The 24,158-nt window shown below is 38.6% G+C and overlaps 1 protein-coding gene across 9 annotated transcripts in view; it reads right to left on the bottom strand.

Annotated features, from left to right (window-relative positions):
- KMT2C (lysine methyltransferase 2C) overlaps positions 1–23,433 on the bottom strand; it is a 285,522-nt gene extending 262,089 nt beyond the window's left edge. For 6 of the 9 annotated variants that reach the window (XM_072652155.1, XM_072652152.1, XM_072652153.1 and 3 more), the window contains exon 1: positions 23,126–23,409. In XM_072652155.1, coding sequence (XP_072508256.1) covers positions 23,126–23,304 — 179 coding nt within the window. In that variant the 5' untranslated portion in view covers positions 23,305–23,409. Of the gene's footprint in view, positions 1–23,125 lie in introns of all 9 variants that reach the window. The other 3 variants (XM_072652156.1, XM_072652157.1, XM_072652159.1) reach the window with 2 other exon arrangements.
- Between the last annotated feature and the right edge of the window lie 725 nt (positions 23,434–24,158).

Here is a 24,158-nt window from a genome sequence, read left to right as displayed (position 1 = left end):
ATGTACACAGAAACAAGAAATTTCTTGCATTTGAAGAACCTTATCTGACTGATTAATTTGGGTTATTTTATTAATGCTTTACAATTTATAACGTCGCTCAGCATTCAGAATAACCTGCTACCATTCACTAGCTCAGATCAGCCATGTTACTCTGCCAGGTTCAACACTACTGGATGTATACACGTAACAGTCTGGTCTGCCCACCCAACAGCAAGAGCAACACCGATCAATAAGGCAAGCTGATTCCCACTGAAGTAATCACATAGGAAAAAAAAGAAAAACAAACATGAAGGACCCTTTCTACACCCCCACCCTCACCCCAGTAACTTCTCCACCTCTCAAGAGTCCCTGAGCAGACTAGGTGAAGAGAGGAAGGGAAGGAGGAAGAAAAAGCAAAGCTGAAGAAAGTAGATCCGACTTTACTCGGGTGGTGGCAAAAAACGGCATGGATAATTTCCAAGAGTCCAGAACAGGAGCTGCTCCACTGCCTGCAGCTTTTAGGCTCAGAGCGCCTCCCTGCTTAATAACCCTTTGCTCACTGGATACAAGTACTCCACTATTTACAGTTAACAGCAAGAAAAGTACGGGGGACTGAAGGATTCTGTAACATTCTGAAATGAAGTTGCTACAGACCTAAGGAAGAAACCAGGAAGTCAATTTTGGATGATGTTAACATTTACAATCTAAGTAACATAACCCCAAAACTATCTGCCTATGTTAAGTCCTAAAGGCTCACGACAAAACAGTAACACTAAGATACACTGCTCTGTATGGACTATCCCCCACCTCGGCAGACACCCTCTCCTTACGGGAACAAAAGACTTTAATTTTTTTTAACCAAAGTGTACGTCAAAATATTTCTGCTTTATAAAAATTCCTCAAGTCACTAATTCATTACTACCTTTTAACTTCTTTATGATTGCAATTCAATTTCAGAACCTTCCCACAATTTGGAATTGAATTTGACTTCAAATTCTGACTAGCAATGTTCCTCCAAACTCTAATCCTCTAAAAATCCAGTCAAATGTTTCCTACTCTTAGTGTTGAGCAAAAACAAAAGAAACATTATATAACTTGAGTCTACTTGTGTTGCTCTAATATACTAACCAATATACCAGCTTAAAACAGCATGGACATGGTTACAAAATATTTCATGTTACACACACACACGAAAGTAACCATCTTAAATTGTTCTAAAATGTTATCTATGGGGGACTTCAATTGTTTTAAGGTGGGGGGAAAAGTTAAGGATGTTACTAATTTTGTTCCTCTAAGGTAACAGGTCATCCTTTGGAATTCTTCAAATTAATCTCAAAAGGTATACTCAACAAAATAACTAGTTCCATACCCAAAAGTCTATGAAATCACCCAACGTGAACTTAGTACAGCAGTACTCTCTTCCACACACTGCCTAAAACCCAGAATGCTCTCTTCATGTGCTGATGAGACAGACCACAACACACACGGTTATTAAATCAGAGTGCTACAAAGCAGTTTACAGTTAGGAGTCTCAGAATTTTAGTTAAAAAGTAAAAGGCAGATACAACAATATCACTTTTAAATCTAAGATTAGAAAACATTTTCATGTAATTTCATATCATATACACAAGAATGTGTTCTTAATATTAAGCACCTACTAACTGCCAAGCACTGAGCCTAGAAAGAAAGGTAGAAGACAGAGCAAACTATATGAATTTTTTAAAACCATTTTTCTACAACAATGATTAAACACTAAGTTTTAGGTAGCAAATTTCAATTCCAAAGGCAGTAAGTTCACAAAATTTTCTTTGAAAGCACTATTTATCTTCTCAACATGATTTTCATCTACAAAAATAATCCCTTAATGGGACAATAAAAATACCTTTGTTCAGTATTTCAATATAATCTCATTTGACAATTTTTCTTTCATTTCTGTTTTTCTGCGTTTATGCTACACCTGAGTATGTTACAGAAAGCAAGCATATTAAAATAATTCATGTCAGCTATAAGCATTCCACTTATTTTAAAAGGGAAGAAAACTACCGTACCTTTTTCCTCATTATCACAGCCCAGAAGCATAGATACAAAAACTACATCAAGCACAGTGCAATAAAGTACTTGTAGAAGCATGATGTTACTCTTGTTCAATAAGCTGCCAATTGAACATCACAAAAAAAGCTGAAGGGAAAAGAAAGAACAAGCCACAGAAGAGCAAAATTTTTTTTTGTTTAATTTTACCCTTTTGGAAACACTGCAACACTTACGTTTTTACCTTAAATCTCAAAATCTTTTTATTTTCCATCATGAATATAAGAAATCTAACTTTTCAATTCCATTATCCATAAATACTGAGAACAGACACTAATCCTTGTAAGGCAGATAGGAATAAAGCCAAGTCGAAAATTTGAAGTTTGAGTTTCCTGTTTCTGGTATTAAAGTCTAATTAGCAAAGAATAGAGGGAATAAGTTTATAGGAAGAGATTATATTACATTTAAGAATAAGACATTTCCCCCAACAACTCAGTTATTCTAGTCTAATTCTATAATTTAGTCTAGTCTTGGTCCCCTAAAAAGTAAAGGAGAAAAAAAGAATTTCTGAACTGACAAAAGTCATACTTCAATTATTATTCTGAATCTGTCAAGAAAAACTATAGGACCAACAAGAGATGGTACATGTTGGGTGTTGGAAAAAAGCAATTTAAGAACACTGAATGAAAATTTAGAAATCAAATGCTGTATTTATCATAAAAATACAATTATGCCTTCTAGGAAAAGAATGGATTTACCCAACTAAAATAAATGTTATATACTAAACTAACTCTATAATGTTACTCCTATTTTTTAAAAATTTATCATCAATACCAATTACCATCCTGGAAAGGTGATAACTGATAATGGTGACCTTTAAGTAATAAAAAGCAGAGTTTATTGTAAAATGGACTAAGGCTAGTGAGAGACAGGAGACTTATATTTACAATTAATTCCTACATACTCCTTGGATAAATATTTTTTAAAAAACAATTTAAATTTGAGGGTTGTAGAAACCCAGTATTGCATTAAAGTCAGGTAGGTGGCTCAGAAGATAGAACACTGGCCCTGGATTCAGGGAGATCAGAGTTCAAATTCAGCCTCAGACCTAGATGTGTAACACTGAGCAAGTCACTTAACCTTGTTGTTGTTGTTTGCCTTAATCCACTGGAGAAGGAAATGGCAAACCACTCCAGAATCTTTACCAAGAAAACCCTATACAGGTCAGGAAGAGTCAGATATGACTGAACAATAATACTAAAAGAAAAAGTTTAGTGATACAAATCAACATTAAACCTATGTTTTTATATAGTTATCCCTTGTATACAAGGCAGCACTGTGCAACTGACAAGCATCACATGATACTTGTCAGTTTAACACTGCTGCCAGGAAAAAAGTCTTCCAGAATAAAGCCCAGATAGTGCTAATTGAATAGTTCCTTACTACTCCCAAGAAAATCAGGGGGGACGAAGAAAAGAAGTGACAAAAGGAAAGGTAAATTCGAAGAAAAAGAAACTGAAGAGAGTAAGAAGTGTAGAGTACAGTGAAGACATACAAGCAGAAAAAGAAAATTTCTATCATTCACTATTAGAAAAAAGTTCCCCTCCCTCCATCTATAACTAAAATACAACTCTATAAAGTGAATTAATTTTTTTTGTAACAATTACAGTCATATACACAAAAAGTACCTTAGTGAAAAGAATACCAAATTGCACCTGAAAATTTGGTTTGATTCAATTTAGGTACTTATTTAGGATAGACATGAGACCTGTGATCTCACTGATACAGGGACTCTCTCAAATGAGGAAAATTCACTCTACCAAAGCAGGTCTTCACTTTCTTTGAACCTTACAGTCTGAGAGACTAAGTAACTTGGCAGGGTCACGCAACTGAAGTAGCACTTGAACCCAGGGTCTTCACTCATTTTTGATTCGTGAATTTCAACCAAGATTCTTAACTGTTTGCCTTCTGCCAATCAATGCCCAAGGACAACAGAAACAATATGGAAAATCTTGTAAGACTTCTCTTTTAAAAGTTATGGGCAAAAATAACAAGTTTTAATTTTGAACTTGAATGTATCTGCTGCGTATTTATTGCCAAGATGAGTTTGTAGAACACAAGGCAGAGCTATAAAGCTGTGGTGAGGTATGGTACCCACCCTACAAGTGACATACCTAGGAGTGTCTTAAACCAATCACTGATTAAGGATGGATCCTTCAACCAAGATTAGTTAACAACTATTACTACATCAGCTGGAAGAGGCACTTACAATTTCAAATACCTGATTATGCAAAAAAAAAAAAAAATAATGAACCTTTGAGAAATTACCTGCTCATAATTGATTTTATAGGTTAAGAAAATGGATCTCACTCTACTGTCGCTCCTACTGTCTATTTTAATGAACCCTTTTCTTCCCATACCATAGGCATGGTCACCCTCTATACTCTCTTCTCTTTGCCTTAGCAATCTTATCCATTACCATAACGTCAATCACCTCAATACAGAGGCCTCTCAAATCTTTTTATCTTCAACTTTGTTCCTTACCTCCAGTCCATTATTCTAACCAATTATTGGTCATCTCCACCTAGACATTCCACTAACATCTTCAACTCAACTATACCCAAAACTAATTTTCATTTTTGCCTCCAAAACCTGCCCCTCCTTTAAGTATGCCTACATTTTGAAATATTGATTTCCATGATTTGTTGAAATCATAATGACACCACAATTCTCCCGTTCTTCCAGGCTTAAAACCAGTCATCAATAACTATTCCTCTTTCTTTACCATCCATATCCACTTAGTTGCTTAGTTATGACAAGTTTGCCTTCATGACTTCTCCAACAATCCTCTCCTTAATACTTTCACAAATCCCACACTTCAGTGCAATCTATCCCAGACTACCAGGCAACCATCTGTCTCAAAGTGCCAAGTCAAATTTAAAATGATTACCTTCATCCCAGTTTAGTAATTTCTGCAACTCCTAGAGGCAGATTATGCTTCTGATTTCAACATTATTATCACCTATTCCACCTAAGTCTTTTTTACATGTTATCATTTCCCATGTACTACTACCAAAATAGCAGGAAAAATCCTAGAAATGAGGTTGTAGTTATCTTCATTATCCAGAGAAGATGTGAGTAAAAAGTACAGTTACATCAAGAAAAATGTCTAAGTTGCACATCAGAAGTAGATATTGCTTCTGCTACCAATTCAGAGAAAGATGGATTTGTAGTAGAGGTATAAAATAGGATAAGAGATGGAAATTTGTCTGAAGTCAGATCATCACAGTGAGATGGCAATGGTTTGAGCCAGAGTTAGAGGTCTCTCTGTACATAATACCAACTCCAAATGAAGGGCAGTACAGTGGTGTCTCAAAAGTGGGTCAGGGTTAGAAAAGTACTTTGTTTCTAGAATTCCTATAGACTAATCAACTAACAATAAGAGAACTGCAAACCATGATCAGGGTTATACATCTCTCCTTGTCACTAGGCTACGTTGCAAGGTAAAAGGAGGCCACAGCATACCTCACACACAGAAAGGAGTTTCCTGCCTCTATATGAAGTCCAAATTTCCCGTCTGACATGTCATGGACTTAACACATTATGAACATATTTTCTGAACCAAAAATCAAGACTGATATAACTGTGTTAATAAATTGCTTAAAGAAAAAATACATTTGTAATTTCTAAGAAAATTAAATTCTTAAATTAATTCTTAAAATTAGAAGTTAGAAAAGTCCAAGAAAATCTAGGATTTAAAAAAGCATGCATACATTCTGACATTTATGGGCATACTGTAACCCCATCTTTAGCAACAGTTTCTGACAATCAACTAGACAGTGCCTAATTCAGTGTTGGACAGACAGGCATTTAATAAATGCTTACTGACTCAACACATAAAATGCTCAATATACACAATGCGATATTCTCAAATTACCAGACTTTTATAATCAAATGTTGTCCTAAAACATTTCAACAGAAAAAAATTGTCAAACTTAATCAATACATCTTTTCCTTTTATAAAGTCTTCTCCTTCCATTACTTCCTCTTTTCCTCCACCCCCAATTACTAATATTTAACATGGCTTAGACATGAGGTAGGGCAGCTAGCTAGGCGGCACAGTGAACAGAGTACCAAGCCTGGAGTCAAGAACTCATCTTCTTGCATTCAAATCCCACCTCAGACACTTCCTAGCTGTATGACATTGGGCAAGTCACTTAACCCTGTTTGCTTCAGTTTCCTCATCTGTAAAATAAGCTGAAGAAGGAAATGGCAAACCCTCCTGGTATCTTTGCCAAGAAAACCCCAAATGGGATCATGAAGAGTCAGCCACAAGTGGAAAATAACTGAAGGCACATGCTAGGCAATAATGTATCTATATATGAGGTGGAGCCAAGATGGCAGAGTAGAAGCAGAGGTCTGCCTGAGCACTCTCCCCAAACCGCTCAAAACACCTGTAAAAAAATGACTCTAAACAAATTCTCACATAGAAGTCGCAAAAAGACAAAATGAAACAGATTCCTCGCCCTAGAAAATCTGCAAGGCTGACAGGAAGGATCTATTGTACGGGAGCTGAGTGCAGCCCAGTGTGGGCTGGAGTAGGCCTCAGGGCACTGAATCACTGGCAGTTGTAGCTATTTCCAAACTTCTCAACCCACAAATGTCAAAGACAGCTCCAAAGGTCAGTGGGAAAGCTCTTTCACCTGGGTGAGAGAGAAATGTGGTCCAGCCCCAGCCCCAAGGCTTCTGCAGCTGTGATCCTACAGTGGGGGGATTGAGCAGCTAATCTGGGTCCTTAACAGCAAGCACCCTGACATACGCAGGAATCTGCACAGATTCTTAGATCTGCTTTTCTAAGGAAAGCAACCTTACAAAGGTAAACAATCTTATTTTAATCAAGTATATATTTCATTCAATTAGTTGGGGTGGAAGGGAGAAATCAGCACCCTAAACTTCAGAGAAAATACAAACAGAAAGAGCAAGATACAGGGCTTCCAACTGTCCAACGATAGACAATACATACATCTTTACCAGAGAAAGAAGCACCAATATCTGTGTTTTCAAAAGGAGAGGGTGTTCCTTTACAGTTACAGTTTTCCAATGAGAGAGAGAGAGAAAAGTGTGGCCCTTCATACAAAACAAACCTCCCCTTACCAAGCTTCCCTTAATAGCCTCACCAAAGGCCTATTAATGGGCAAGGAAGACTTTTTTACTTCTCTTTACAGGGTTGCAGTACTGGGGCATGGTGGAGTTACTGGAGGATGTGGAGAGGGAATCCTACTCACAGTTCTAGGGCAGAAAAGAGTGCCTGTGGTTGCTCACAGACCAGAGTGCAGGCCAGGAGAGGAGTAAACACCTCTCCTTCGATCATACCACTTTGGGGGAACTGAGAATTTACTGGTCTATAGAGATCTCTCTGAAAACAGCAGCAAAAAAACCCCTAAAACTTGGGGCAGTACACCCTCCACTTAACAAAGAGCTCAAAAGTCAAGTAGGCTGGGAAAATGAGCAAACAGGAAAAAAAAACAGACCATAGATTTTACTTTCTTGGTGAAAAGGTAATGTCTTCCATCCTTTCAGCTGAGGAAGACCAAAGCATACAACAAGAGGAAGCCAGAGAGGTCAAGGATCCTACATCCAAAAGCCTCCAAGAAAAAGATGAAATGGTTTCTGGCCATGGAAGGATTTTGAAAATCAATTAAGAGAAGTAGAGGAAAAACTGGGAAGAGAAATGAGTGATGCAAGAAAATCTTGAAAAATAAGTCAACAGCTTGCTAAAAGAGACCCAAAAAATGCAGAACAAAATAACACCTTTTAAAATAGACTAACCCAAATGGCAAAAGAGGTCCAAAAAGCCAATGAGGAGAAAATTCCTTAAAAATCTGAACTGGCCAAATGGAAAAGGAGATCCAAAAGCTCACTGAAGACAATAATTCCTTCACAATTAGAATGGAGCAAATGGAAGCTAATGACTTTATGAGAAATCAAGCAATCATAAAACAAAACCAAAAGAATGAGAAAAGGTAGAAGACAATGTGAAATATCTCAAATGGAAGAACAACTAACTTGGAAAATAGATCCAGGAGAGATAATTTAAAAATTATAGGTCTATCTGAAAACCATGATCAAAAAAAAGGGCCTAGAAATCATCTTTCAAGAAATTATCAAGGAAAACCCGCCCAGATATTCTAGAACCTGAGAGCAAAATAGAAACGGAAAGAATTCAACCTATCACCTCCTGAAAGAGATCCCAAAAAGGAAAACTCCTAAGAAGATTGTAGCCAAATTCCAGAGTTCCAAGGTTAAGGAGAAAATATTACAAGCAGCCAGAAAGAAACAATTCCAGTATTGTGGAAACACAAATCAGGATAACACAGAATTTAGCAGCTTCTACACTAAGAGATCAGAGGGACTGGAATATAATATTCCAGAAGTCAAAGGAGCTAGGATTAAAACCAAGAATCACCTACTCAGCAAAACTGAGTATAAATACCTCGGGAAAAAATGGTCACTCAATGAAATAGAGGACTTTCAAGCATTCTTGATGAAAAGACCAGATCTGAATAGAAAATCTGACTTTCAAACACAAGAATCAAGAGAAGCATGAAAAGGTAAACAGGAAAGAGAAACCATAAGGAACTTACTAAAGTTGAACTGATTACATGCCTACATGGAAAGACAGTTATTTGTAACTCCTGAGACTTTTCTCAGTATTTGGGTGGTTGGAGGGACTATATACATATAGACAGGGCCCAGGGTGAGTTGAATAGGACGTGATATCTAAAAAGAAATAAAATTAAGGGGTGAGAGAGTAATATATTGGAAGAAGGAGAAAGGAAGAAATAGAATGGGGCAAATTATCTCTCACATAAAAGAGGCAAGAAAAAGCTTTTTCAATGGAAGGGAAGAAAAGAGAGATGAGAGGGAAAAAGTGAAGGTTACTCATCACATTTGGCTTAAGGAGGGAATAACATGCATACTCAATTTGCTATGAAAATCTATCTTACAATACAGGAAAGTAGGAGAAAAGGGGACACGTGGGGTGTGTGGGGATGACAGAAGGGAGGGCAAATGGAAGGAAGGGGTAACTGGAAGTAAACACTTTTGAGGAGGGATAGGATCAAAAGAGAGAATACAATGGAGAGCAGGATAGGATGGAAGGAAATATAGTCTTTCACAACGTGACTTTTATGGAAGTCTTTTGTATAACTACACATGTACATTGAATTGCTTGCCTTCTCAGTGGGAATGGGGGGGGAGGGAAAGAAGCTGGTACTCAAAGCTTTAAAAACAAATGCTAAAAATTGTTTTTACATGCAACTGGGAAATAAGATATACAAGTAATGGGGTATAGAAATCTACGTTTCCCTACAAGTAAATAGAGGAGATGGGGATAAGGGAAGGGAGGGATGTGATAGAAAGGAGGGTAGATTAGGGGAAGGGGTAATCAGAATGCATACTGTTTTGGGGTAGGCAGAGGGGAGAGATGTGGAGAAAATTTGGAACTCAAAATCTTGTGTAAATGAAATGTTGAAAACTAAAATGAACTAGAAGTTAAAAAAAAAGAATGTAATAAATCATCTCCAATAAATGAGGCAAGAAAGAGCTTATAATGGATGGTAAGAGGGGGAGTAAGAGAGAATAAGTGAATCTTATTCTCATCTGATTTGACTTAAGGAGGGAATAACACATTCAGTTGGGTATGGAAATCTATCTTACCTTGCAAGAAGTCGGAGGAGAAGAGAGAGGATAACAGAAGGGACAGCAGATTGGGGGAAGGGGTAATGAGAAGCAAACACCATTGTGGGGGGACAGTTCAAAGGAGAGAATGGAATAAATCGAGGGCAGGACAGGATAGAGGGCAATGTGGTTAGTCTTTCGCAACATGATATGGAAGTGTTTTTCATGGCTACACATGTATGGCCTACACAGAACTGCTTGCGTTCTCAATGAGGGTGGGTGGGTAGGGAGGAAGGTAGAATGCAGAACTCAAAGTTTTAAAAATGAATGTTAAAAATTGTGTTTGCCTGCAACTGGGAAATAAGGTATAGGCTATCATGCCCTAAAGGAAAATGGGGGGGGATAGAGAAAGGGGGAGTGACAGAAGTGGAGGATGATAGAAGAGCAGATTTTTGGGAAAGGGATGGTTGGGGAGCATGCAGTCCTGGGGTGAAGGGAGAGATGGGAAGAAAATGTGGTATTCAAAAACTTGTGGAAATGAACACTGAAAAATGAAAATAAATTATATTTTTTTAAAAAAAGAATAACGAATGGGAGAAATCATGAAAAAAATAAATATATATATATGTATGTTTAACTTTAAAAAATGTTTTAGAAAGCTGGCACAACAGTCTCATCAAAATATTAACAATGAAAATATTACCAAAAATATATGTACAATGAACCCTAATAAAACATTTTATTACCTGACATACATGCTTGTTACTTTCTAGTTCTAAGCGTACTAAAATTTTAGAGGTAGAAAGGAACAACTACAGTCCAATCTTGTGATATCACCTAGTCAAACCCTGTATGGACCACTGGAAAGAGCTCTTGATGTCATAAAACAGCTTAGACTCTAAATTCAGGCTCAAATACTTTACTAGTTAGTTGCATGTCCACAGACAAGTCAATTAAGTATCTTCTTGTCTTGTTTTTTTTCTATCTGTAAAACAAAGAAAGTAACTACAATTCCTACTTCATAGGGTGGTTACAAAGAAAGCACTTTAACAAATCTTAAAGCACTATACAAATAGGAGTTTATCTTACCACTGATAGAGAATGACAGAATTAGAATGCATGTCTCCACAACTTCCAGACTAGATATTCTACTGTAACACACATGCTATATGAGATTTTTGGGAAAAGGCTGTTTAGTAGTTTTGTTGTTGCTGTTAGAATTCTGCAAACTACAATGTAGAAGGGGAAAGAAAAATCAAAGCCCTACTTTCTTGGGGTTGAAACTTCCAATTCTGTCAACTCTATGAGTGTTAACTTGTTATGACCAAAGATCAATAAATCTCTAGCTAACTAACTGTATTTAATACAGTCTTTGAAGTTCACAGTAAAAAAAAAAAAAAAATGAATGACTATATGTATAGATGATAAGATACCATCATCAAAAAAAAGCCTTATTGGTTACTTCATAAAGCACAGAAAGCCAGTATAAATGGTGGTACAAGGTACTATTTTCTCAATTTGGGGTTTTCCTTTTTTTTTTGTTTTTCCTTCTTTCTTTTAAAGACTGGGTCCTCCACACATACAGACTGGAAATCCACTGTCCTATTCACAGGCCAATTCCATTACTGATAAGATTTAGAGAAAACCAGGCCAATACACCTAATGACGAACACATACAGCAATTTAAATTTAAGTTCAGAGCTCACAAGCTCACAGGATTCTTCTCTAATCTCAGAGTATTATTGGGATTAAAAGTGCATGTCACCACTGAGTTATCATTTTGCTTCTTAAAAGGTGCTAACTTAAATCACCTTGATGAAAGCTCCCTTGTTTCTCTACTTCCCATTTATCTCCTTTATTTACAAAATATTTCATATTCTGTTAAGACTATATATATCCTATAAATACTACAGAAATTTCCCCATAGTAAGTAAATGTACCTCAACTACTAAAAAAAAAAAAAAAAGTCAACAACCATGGATCTCCTAAATTAAAGAGTAAAAATCACACACAAAGTTTCATTTAGAATTATATAAGCAATTGAAGCACTTTTCATCCTTAAAGTGGGCACAACCTGGACTATGCAGCTCTCTCTTGGATCTGGCAACTCGTGAACAAGGTATCTTTCCTAGGATAAATTCATCACCAGAAATCTTTTCATCAAGCTTTTTTAACTTGGTCTTGAACATACTCAACACCTTCCCACCTTCCTTAGCCTCCCCTTCTCCCCTTTAACTGCAAGGATAGGGGATGGAGCACTCAACTCCACCTAAAACCTCATTTTATGGAGGGCAAAAACCTGCATTTTGCAGTTCATTCCACTTTGCAATTCTGCTTGGAAGAATATTGCATAGAAGAATATGCAACCTGGTATCTATCAGCCCCACTCCCTTAACCCCTTTTCAGCATCCTAGAGTGTGTTACATTCCCCCTAAATAAATAGTAAATAGTAACTGTTTCTCTTTTACCCAGGAACCCTGAGGGTCTTCCCCTCCCAGTTTGATTTTTTTTAATTATTATTAAAAGGGGCCATCTCTTGGGTAGTAGTCTCTTTAAGTAGTACTTAAAGAGGCCTATTCACTGAATGGGTATATCTCACTCAAAGTGAGAATATGGTAAGACCTTAGCCTAAAATGGACAGGGTCCCACATTGCATCCTAGGTCATCTCCAATCACACACATAAACATCAGGCCACTGGATCCAGATGCCTCAGGAAGAGGAAGTGAGCCTGGTGATCATGCATAGCCCTCCCTCTTTCAAACCCAAGTCAACTGCAAGTCATGCTATCACCTTGATATCACAGTCCTCTTAGAGAATGAAAGACAAAAAACACAAGTGTGTTATCTTTCCCCATTAGACTGTAAGCTCCTTGAGGGCAGAAACTGTCTCTTATTTGTATCCTCAGCACTTCTAACAAAGCTTAATAAATGTTTGCTGAATTGAATATAAAAGATAGCTATTACACATCATCAAGAAACTAAAGAGTTTTCCTGTAACCAACCTCTTCCCTACTAAAAGGCTTTCAAAAATCTGGAATGGTAGAGGAGTGATAAGAACACAGCTGAATTTTGTCCATCAGACCCATGGAATTTGCCATAGCCACTCTACCAAAAATAGGAATCTTCTCTACTTATCACCATAGACCTCACCGTAACTTTAATAAACCAGTTTGCTATGTGATCAGTCTATACATAAGCAAGAGTTCTACTGAAAACGGCTAGCATGGTTGTTATCCTTTGTGCTCAGAAGAGAACCAAAATGACATCACTATGTTGGGGTCAGACTGTGGCTGATCAGACCAACATGGGCTACTATAGGTCAGGCAGATATTGTCCATATTTGGAATAGAGATGTCTCTAAATTTTAACATCTCACATTTCTTCTTCTGCAGTTCTGATTTTGTTCACAGAACACGGGGCCTTCTTTGACACACACACACTATGCTAGGTGGTCCTGTGCCAGCATGTCCCATGTCTCACAATCAATTCCAAAGTTCTTCAGAGGGACCCTGAAAGTGTTCGTTATCACTCCTTCTGACTTCCATGTGGGCATTTGCCCCATGTGACTTCTCCGTAAAAGTCTTAGACAATTATATGTTTGGCATTTGAACAACACGGCCACCTCATCAAAGTTGTACTCTCTGCAGAAAGGTTTGAGTGCTTGACAGTTCAGCTCAAGAAAGGTTCTCAGCGTCCAGTACCTTGTCTCACCAGGTGATCTTCAGAATCTTCCCAAGACAATTCAAATAGAAGTGATTCAGTTTCATGGCATGGTGCTGGTAGGCTGTCCAGGTTTCATAGATATACAACATTGAGGTTAGCACAATGGCTCTGTAAACCTTCAATTTCATAGGCAGTCTAGGTTTCTCTTCTCTTATACCTTCCTTCCAACCCTCCCAAATACTGAGCAAGCTAGCTCTGGCAATCCATGAGTCAACTTCATCATCTATGTTTGCGTCCCTGCAAAGCATACTGCCAAGGTAAGTGAAGTTATCTACAGCATTTAAAATATCTCCTTTTGTTGCAACTGATGGTTCCATGTATGGATGGTGTGGTGCTAACAGGCAGAAGTTTTCTTAGTGTTAACTGCTGAGCCAAAATCAGCACAAGTGGCAGAGAATTGACCCATATTCTGTTGCTTCACTGCCTCAGAGGCTATGTTGAATGTACAATCATCTATAAAAAGTCACACACCAACTCAACCTCCACTTTAGTCTTGGCTTGTAGCCTTTTCAAGTTAAGTAATTTATCATCAATATGATAATTGACTTTGATGCTATTTTTGTCCTCGCTGAAGGTATCTGACAACATCGCTGAAAACATGTAAAAAAATGTGAGTACACACAGTCCTGCTTCACTCCACTTGCAACTGGAAAAGCACACGAATATAGTTCAGAATCCATGCAGACATGCTGTCTTGAAAATGACATACCATCCTGATTAACTTCTCTGGGCAATCAAATTTTGCCATGATTTTCCACAAGCCCTCATGACTGACAGTATCAAAAACCTTTTAGTCAAATCAACAAATATTATATACAGACCTCTGTTCTGACATTTCTCTTGGAGTTGTCAGGCAGCCATACCACATCAACAGTTCCTCAGCCCTTTTTGAAGTCACACTGACTCTCAGGTAGATGATCATCTTCCAGGTGAACAATCAACCTATTAAGGAGGACTGTGGCTAGAATCTTGCTGGCAATGACTAAGAGAGAGATTTCCTCCCAAATTCCACACCCTTCTGCCCACGTTGTTATGGGACACCTACATACTTTTCCATTTAATTTTCCTTTATATGAAATTATGGATCCTGCTTAAAGATTCTGTACTCTGAGCAACAATGTCAGCAACATATTTCTAGGACAGCTATGTAATAGTGAAGAACATTATTCAAACAACTTTTAAAATAAAAATGAGTATTCGATTTCTTCTGGGAAATTACATCTACTGTTTTCCATGTGTTACTTGTAATAAAAAAGTCTATAGTTAATTCAGTTGACATGCCTTTTTATTCCCCTTCCCTTTTTTATTTTATTTAGGGACACTGATGTATAAAACATTTGGTCTGGTTTGGTCTTAGTTTCTGTTCCTGTTATTTATCACTTATTCTCCCAAGTCAAAGATTGATACTGATGAGAAATTTGGGTCTGAGAGGTGACATTTTTTTTTGCCCAAGGCTGCTGAACAGCTAAGCAGTAGAACTGGACTAGATCCCAGGTCTTCAGACAACAAGTCCAGCATGCTCCACTGTACCCTGGTTACAAATCCTCTTGCTATAGAATAACTTATTAAAAAAAAAAAACCTTCCACTTACAGTTAGAAAACCAAGGCTCCAATCCAGCTTTGCCAGGTACCAGCTGAGGTACTCTGGGCCAAAAAAAGGTCAATTCACCTTCCAGCAATCAGCTTTCTCATATGAAAAGTGGGGGGTTGGGTGGGGATGGAGTCAGGGGAAGAATCTGGGAGAGGACTAGGTGAAGTCCTTAAGGTTTCTTAAATCTACATCTGTGGCACTATAAATTTACTATGATTCTTTCTGCTTTCTCTTTGAGAGATCTCCCTAGTCTCCAGGTTGAAACCATGAAGTCTTCATCAACAACACCCACCCCCAAATCAAATAATCTCAACTTCTCTTCTAGAACCCAATGCTTTATACCTCCAGGTGTCTGATGGTAAATTCTAATACATATGCTTCCATCTCAAAATCAGCAGGTTTAACACCAAATTTTTCTCCTATCATTCACCTTGCCTTGTACCAATTAGCTCTCCTGTCTTACTTCCATAATCGTTAATAAGATCATTATTCCTAGCCAAAACTAGGAATCTTAGCATGTTTGATTCTTTCTCCCTTACCTCTATTTTCAGTAAAGTCAACAAGTCCAAGAATCAGCCTCAGAAACTAGTTTAGTAGAATCCTATCATTTGTTTTGCCATTAAAGGACTTAATAAAGTCTAAATCTAACTTTGGATACTTAATAGTCATGTAACATTAGTCTAAGAACTTAAACAGTTTGCCTCAGTTTCCTCAACTGTAAAATTCAAATAACACATATCCTAAGGTTACTGTGAGAATAAAATAGTATTTGCAAAGCATTTAACATCATGCCTGACATATACAGTTTCCACTACATAAATGGTAACTATCATTATTACTAAATTTTCCCCAACCCTGAAAATTTGACCCTGCTATCCCTTCAAGTAATAATCTCTTCTCTCTTTCACAGCCAAATCTCCAAGAAAAATAATTGACACTCACTGCTTCTATTTTAACCTTCTTACTCATTTCTCTCTCCCAATGTGGTTTCTACTCCCAGATCTCAAATCAAACTGCTCTCTTCAAAGTTGCGCACGACCTTTTAACTACTAAATCCAATGACCTTTCTTAGTCCTCATTCTATTTGGACCTTCTGCAACTTGAGGCTGTTGACCACAACCCTATAAACCTATCTCATTCACTGCTAGATTTCTGTGACATTCCTCTCTTCTTAGGTGTTTCATCATTTCTCAATCTCCCTTGCATCATTAATCTCCTACCCCCCCCCCCCCAAGTACACATGTCCCCCAAGGTTCTTTCTATGTTTTCTCTTTTTAATTTCACTAGTTCCCATAGGTTTAATTGTCATCTGTATGCAGATAACACCCAATCTCTCCCAAACTCCGGTCTTGTACCTGTAAGTACTTGCTGGAAATGTCCACTTGGCTATTTCACTGAAATCATGTCAAAAATGGCAATTATCTCCCCACGTCCACCCTCAACTTGCTCTTCCTTCTAAATTGCCCTATCTCTGCATTGGGTATTTTCTTCCACTTCAAAGATTCTATAGTCTAAAGTTTGATTCCCATGATGTGGTAGAAAAAACACTATACTTGAAATTGAAAGGTCTGAGTTTTCTGTCACTATACAACCATTGGCAAGTTACTTTACTTCTGAACAGCAGTTTCTTCATCAAAAAAGGATAGGAGTAAAAAAGATAATCTACAAGAACTATTCTAGCTCTAACGGATATGTATCCCATGAATGCATATCACCTGAACTCCTGGCCCCTTCCCCCTCTCAAAATCCCCCATGTTTTTTGAAGACATCACCATTCTGTCACCCTGATTTGTAATCTAAAAGTCTTCTTTGACGGTGTCTCTACTTACTCTGCCACTCTACTTCATACCATCATACCTAGATTATTTTAATAGCCTCCTAATTGGTAGCCCTGCCTCCAGTCTCTCTCTTCCCCAGCAGTGCTTTACCTCACTCCCTCCCCCCTATTACCAAAACGCCAAAATACATCCAGCTGCTACCCTCTTCCACTCCCCCCCCACACACAAAAAAAACATGTTCAGGTTTAACCTTTGTCCCCCCCCCCCCCAAAAAAAGGGTAGTTCCCTACTACATTTAGAATAAGACAAACTTCTAAACCTAACCTTTAAGTCTCTCCATAGTTTGACTCGAAATATTTCCTATTATGCCACTTCATGACCAAAACAAGACGGACCACTTAACCCAACTCCTACTTCTAACCATTTACACAAGCTTCTGTCATGCCTTAAATACGGCCCCCCTTACCTCTGCCTCTCAGAATTCTTGTCCTTTAAGGATCATTTTAATTGTTACAGTCATCTGTGAGGTCTTCCCCAACGCTAATCTTCCCTATCTGCATTCCTTTCTCCCTTCATAAATTAAATAACTGTATTTTTGCATTCTTTATGTAATTGCATTTACTTATGCACCACCTAACCCAGTGCGCCTTGTATGTATTAGGCATTTAAAATCTGAACTAAGCAGTTCATAGTAGCCAAATACTCATTATTCTAAAAAACTTTTAAACAACATACGATCTCAAAAATTACCACCAATTTACACCACAATCACCAACCTATGTGTGTATTTGACCCTGACAATAACTGATTTAAGCCAATATACCCTGAGTACCCTGAAGAATAATACCACCATCAGAAGCAAAAACAGCTATAAAGTCAAATAGAAATTAATTCCTTTCTTACCCGTCTCATTCTTCAAGTGCCCTGAAAATCTTAGCAAAGATAAGGCTTTATTGCTGTCAACATACTTCAAAACAAGTAGACTAATATTACTAATAATAGTCTTCAATCCAAGTCTAATGTCTTTTTGATGTCACCTCCAAAAACAGGTCTGATTCTGCTCTCCCACAGTAACACTGACCACCATAAAGCAGACTAAATGATATCATGTAAGAAAAGTGCTTTATGGAACTCTAAAACACCATGTAAAATGTTAGCTGTGTTATTATTTCACTCCATAGGTTTTACATTTAATGTTGTCAAAAAATCCTAGTGGGCAGCATGGCAGAACTAAAAGTACTCCAAAGAAGAGCTATAGGGAGGCACCTGAAATCCATTCTTTGCAGGGATGGAGAAAACTGGATTACAGTACCCATACTTTCTGACTGTTGCAATATGTTGATTAGTTTTGCTAAAATGTTTTTTTCTTTTCTCCTTCCTTTTGCTTAATAGGATGACTCTCTAGAGATTCAGAGATATGTTGGGAAACAAGTAATACAAAAAAAAATAAAACTGATAATTAAATTTAAAAAATAACAGCAAAGGGGAAGGGAGGAAGCAAAGTAAAATTTTTAAAAAGGAGAGTCAACTGATTGGGGGGGAGTGGGGAAATAAGGAGAAAGAGAATGAAACAAGATACAGAAAGAAAAAGGTGGAATTTAAGGATACCTATCTATGTCCCATTAAAAGCAGTAATCAAAATCAGTCAATGAAGGAGCATTTTATTAGAGGAGCAAAGAGCAAGTAGTACCTTAAGTTTTTAAATAACTAAAATCCAGTCTTAGAAAGCCTTAAGGAGTCTAGGAGGCCAGTAAGTAGCACAAAGGATAGAATGCTCAAACAGGAATCATGAAGTCCTTCCTTAGTTCAAAATCCTAACACAGACACTCACTTATACAAGTATGTGACCCTGGGCAAGTCATTTAATCTCAGTCTACCTCAGTTTCATCATTTGTAAAGTGGGGATAATAGCCAAGTACCTCTCAAGGTTGTTTGGAGGATCAGATGGGCTAAGTGCTATCAAGTGCTATGCAAACCTTTAAGCATTACATAAAGCTCTTAGTAGCAGTAAAAAAACAAACAAAAAAAAAACCTCCTTTGAGTAATAATTAGGAGTGAATTTTTAATAGATCTGAATTATCCTGGCACAGGAAATCTGACCAAGGCCTGTGGTTTAACCTATAATTTTAAAGAGGGTAAACAAGTAGCAGTGTCCTGTCCCTGTTCCAAATGCTGCCTTTCTGGCCTGGTATCCTGGAAATTATCAATCCTCACAGTAAGGCCTGAAACTAAAAAGTTCTAAAATGACATTTTTTTCTATACAAAAATTCCCCATATTAAAAATGGATAATTCAAGCTGAAGAGAATCAATAGAGAGGAAAAAGAAAGCATGCGGTGATACCATATTTGGAACAGAAGAGGAAAAAAACCAATTGCTAATTAATGAAATCAAGTACCTGGATAAAATAAAACTTTGGGAATTTTACAATTCCAATTTTATTTGAAAGATTTTTTTTGTCTTTATTTCCATTTTGAGCTGGTCTGCTGATAGACACTATTCCCAATCTATTTCATACCAAGACATTTTTTTTCTAACCAAATTAGAATATAAATTACAAACTATAATTATATTTTAAAAGGCACACAGCTATGCAGAGCTAAAAGAGCAAACTACTACAAAATTTGTATTAAAAAAAAGACAAATTTCCCCACCTTAATAAATTCATCATACCAATTTTCCAAAGTTTTCATTTACTTTGAGAAATATTTCAATTACAAAAAAACTACCTTGAAATTACCTTCTCAAGAAAAATAAGTAGAGTTTTTGTGGTATTACCTAAGCAGTAAATGATATTGGACCAGTGACTTCTTCGCTACCTACCGTAAATATCACAACGATGCAGAAAAACTACCCCTTACTTGCTATCTTCATTTACAGATTTAAGGGAGTCACATTCACAAAGCTATACATTTGTCCCCCGCCCCCTCCCCATTCTTTAGATGGTATTATCAGAAGTCAATTCCTAAGTTATTTTCTACAGCAATAATAATTCTCAAGTTGGTTCTCTAATAGCAAAGAGTCTCTTCTCACAAGATAAAAGTGCTTCAGGGTATGAGCAGGTCGTTTATAAGGGTCAGGGGAAGTTCTTCACCATTTCTCAAAGCAACTTTATTAGCTTGGTAAATAGTGTGGGAATCATCCTCCTTACCTAACTAATTTAGTGGTATAAAATTTAAACTGTGGACTGCTCAGCAACATTTTATTTTTTAAAAAAAGTTCCCTTACTGTTATAACTGAGAGAGGAAAAAAAATATAACTTTCCAACAGATCCCTTTGTCCAGTACCAGTATTACTGGAACTTCTTAACCAACATTTATACCTGCATCACTAGCAACTACTTCAGGTTTCCATACTAAATAATCTGAATTACCAACTAGTATATTTAAAATGCTGACAAAATAAGCTTTTGCCATTTCACATGAAATCAACAAGGTGCACCTAATTCACTACACTTTTTAAAAACCTCTGTCCTAAGACTAATAGCCTAATTCAAAGTCCTTGACTATAATAAGCATAATTTGACACAATTATAGTTAATACCATACCAGCAATTAGATTGCCTGGGGATTTTTTTTTAAATGATATCTAGCAAATAAAAAAAAAAACCTTAAATAAATAGCTAATAGGAGAAAATAAGTGCTGAAAGCATTTCCTTATCTGCTTTACATCCATCAGGAAAATAAGCCCACCCTCAAAAAAGGGCTTTTGTTTTTTACCCGTATAGTTAAAACCATACTTTGGAGAAATTTCATTTTAGATGCAAAATGCTTCATAATAAGATATTTTCACAAGTTTAATGATATTTTGAAGGATTTTATCCCATTACATCTCACTAAAATTTATTTTTAGTAGTTTAGACATTATTTCACAACATCAAGACTTTTTAGCTATTAAAGGTCTACAAATTTCTAACAGTTAGTTTCACTTTCAAGATCTGCCCAACTACATCTTTATTGGTTGAGTTCTTACTGAAGGAAAATATGCAAGTGAAAATCAAACACACAAAACAAAACAAAAGCACCTTAGTACTAGAGAATTTTTGTATTGGTTTCCACTGATAGGAATTTTAAGAAAGGTTTTGATTCTGCTTCAAGACTGAGGGTGGCTACTCAAACTGTAAAAAAAAAACAAACAATACTTAAAAGTGAAAAACTGTACAATTCATAGGATATTATAATCACTTACAGAAAAAGTTTCATCTTTTTGAACTAAAGAGCATGTTATAACCAAATACTTGTTATCCTAAAATTTTAAAAACACCAGTCTCATTCATTCTTTACTGAGAAATATAGGACTGGCTTACAAATGAAATATGAAATTTCCTTTAAGTATGAAAATTTTTCAAAGCATTTTGAAATTTTACACCATTAGATTATGAGTGTTGTAGGGTTTTCTCAAGTGTCCACAACATGCTTTCAACCCTTTTTCTTACTAAAAGGTTTTTTCTCCTTTCACAAAAAATGATTTAGAAATTAATATAATAAGGATGATTTTGTAAATGTCAAATCATTTTGTCTAGTTCATTTACAAGATGTTTTAAGGTAATACGCTGACATCAGTACCAACTACCTTAAACAAGATAAGTAAAAATATCAGGTTTACTGCATAAATGTTAAGAATGTTTAAAAAGACATCTAAGTAAGTAATATTCAGTAAAATCAAAAGCAATATTCAGTAAAACAACCAACACACACAGGAAAAAAAAAGCCATGAGTTTAAGATCCTAAAGTGGTGCTCAATCCATGTTGCTTTCAAAACACAAAAAAATTTTTTTTAATTTCAACAGTTAAACTTTTAAAAGTGTGCTACCTCTCTAATTCATGAAAAGCTAAGGACAAGTGTAACAGTAACTAAAATGGTACAATATGTTATATTACACATAGAATGTCTGATGCAAGAAAACTTCCCTGATTTTGTCTAGAAATTAAATGATCCTTTCAAATATATGTAATTTCTCCCTCATGACTGAGATGCAACCTGATGATGAGTACTGATGCAAGCAATCAACAAGCATTTTTTAGGCCTACTCCACGGCTAGCCATTTTAGATATAAATATGACAAATTTAACAAAAATCTAACAAGGATCCCACACAAAGTCAAAGGCATTTAGGGTTATGTGCTATACGATCCAATGAGATCATCTTTTACACGGAAATAAAACGCTAGCATGTAGAAAATAGTATAACTAAAACAAGTAACAGAATACCTGGACATTCACTAGTGTTCATAATTTCCCCACCAAGCTGAACAGTTACCACAGCACAGAAGAAGAATAACTGGAGGAACAGCTCTCATCAAGTTCATGGAACTTTCACACCATATTAACAAGTGTTGTTGTCAAGGACTTCCTAACTTGAAAGAAGGGTCATAATACCTGCTACAGACCCTCAAAGTAGAACTTTATAGTTACCTACTAACAGGCAGTCAGTATTACCAGTTTATGTAACCAAAAAAAAAAAAATTCCTGGTCCAGTAACACTTAAATGTTTGTGTATTTCAACAATAATTCAGTTAAACATCACATCTATACTATACGGCAACAGTGACCCCACCACCACCACCATTGTTACTTTATGTTACAAACAAAAAATGTGGCACTATGTTTCACCTCTAAGTTCCATGATGAGTATTTGTTAGAAGGGGAAAATAGAGATAAAGTGACTTCCTACAAATATAAAAATGGCAAAAGGCAGTGCTAAGAATGGGGGAGGGAGAGAAAGAGTAAGGAAAATCGATAGTTAATAAGGCAAAACATCCCCCCAGCCTTCAGTCCCTCTTACCCACCAACGAGTGCCACGAGGACCACCTCGCTAAGACATTTTGACAGCCAGGAGTTTCCTGAAGGTGGACTGCTCTGCAGTTTAAAACAAATTATGCACTGACACTGCCTGGACTTTTGTGATTGTGTTTGTTTCAACCAATGTTCAGTTAGGCCGAGATACCTTCAAAAGAAAAAGAAGCTTCCCCAAGAGAAGTCCTAAGAAAATAGAGCCCAGAGATCCAAAGTGGAGAAGGCAAGTGTCCTGGCGAAAGGAGGGGACACAACTAGGGGCCTTATTTGGCAGAGAAAGGTGCACAGTGTTCCCGAGTGGGGGTGGGGAAGAAGAAAAAAAATGAGTTGAAAACCAGGAAGGGAAGGAATAGAAGGGGGGGTTAATTAAGCCATTAGGAGGATCTCTCCCCACCCCCACTTCCCTGAGAGGGCACGGGCGGGGGAGGCGGGGAGGGGGCGCCTCGGAGGGGGATGGGGCGGGGTAGCCAGGGGCCCGGTGTGTCGAGTGACAGCTCGGGTCCCCGAGCTCGGGGCTGGCAGCCTGCCTGCCTCCCTCACCCCCTCAACTTACTTCTTTCTGGCTCTCTGGAAAGGGGAAGCGCCATCTTTGCGAGGCCGGCCCCGAGGTCTTTTGTCTGCGGCTGCGGGGCTCGGGGCCGCCGGGGCTCCGGGCTCCTCGGGGGGCGGCGGCGGCGGCGGCGGCGGCGGCGGCTGGGGCTGCTCCCCGCTCCGGTCCTCTTCCGACGACATCCTAGTCACCAGGAAAGACACATGGATCCTCCTCGTCGTCGTCCTGCTGCTGCTGCTGCCGCTGTTGCTGCTGGGGGGCTCCTCCCGCCGCCGCCGCCGCCTCGGCTGCTCCTGCGACTCCTCCTCGGCTCAGCCTCTCGCATTTCCCGCAGCCCCGAGCGCGGCGGCGGCGGCGGCAGCAGCAGGTACCAGGAGAGGAGGCAACATGGAGCGAGCAAGCGAGCGACCCAGCGACCCACACGCGCGCGCGCACACTCACTCACACACACACACACTCACGCCCGGAGGCCCCAAGGAGGGGACGGAGCCGAGCGTGGAGGGGGGGTGGGGGGGGGGCGGTGAGAACAGACAGGGCAACCCCAGCCGAGCGCTGGAGCGGGGCCGGCCCGAGGAGGAGGCGGGGGCTGGGGGAGGAGGGGCGGGCAGCCCGGGCGGTCCCCACAGCGCCCCCCGCCCCGCAGCCTCACGGGGGCAGATAGAGGCGGAGGCGCTCGCCCGGAAGGGGCGTCTGGCTCCGGGGTGGCTGCAGCGGCCGCCCGGGGGGCTCCCTCCCTCCCTCGCTAGTCGTCCGACCTCGGTCCTCGTCCGTGCGTCCGAGCCTCCCTCCCTCGCCCCGCCGCCGCCGCCGCCCCTCTTCCGGGCCGGGGCACCGGCGGAGCCGCGGCGAAGTTTTGACAGCTGCCGCTCCAGGGGTGGTGGAGCTGGTGCCGGCGGGTCCCGGCCCCCGCTGCCGCCTCGGTCTCCCTCGAGCTGGGTTTGGGGTCTTTCCGCGGTTGTTATGGTTTTACTACCACTCCCCCGCTCTCTCGGAGCGAAGGAGGAAGTTTGCCTGGGTGTGCGTGTGTGTTACACGG

The sequence above is a fragment of the Notamacropus eugenii genome, chromosome 3 (assembly GCF_028372415.1).
Source record: "Notamacropus eugenii isolate mMacEug1 chromosome 3, mMacEug1.pri_v2, whole genome shotgun sequence".
Lineage (NCBI taxonomy): Eukaryota > Metazoa > Chordata > Mammalia > Diprotodontia > Macropodidae > Notamacropus > Notamacropus eugenii.
Note: the sequence above shows the minus strand (reverse complement) of the source record. Positions and strands in the feature narration are given on the sequence as shown.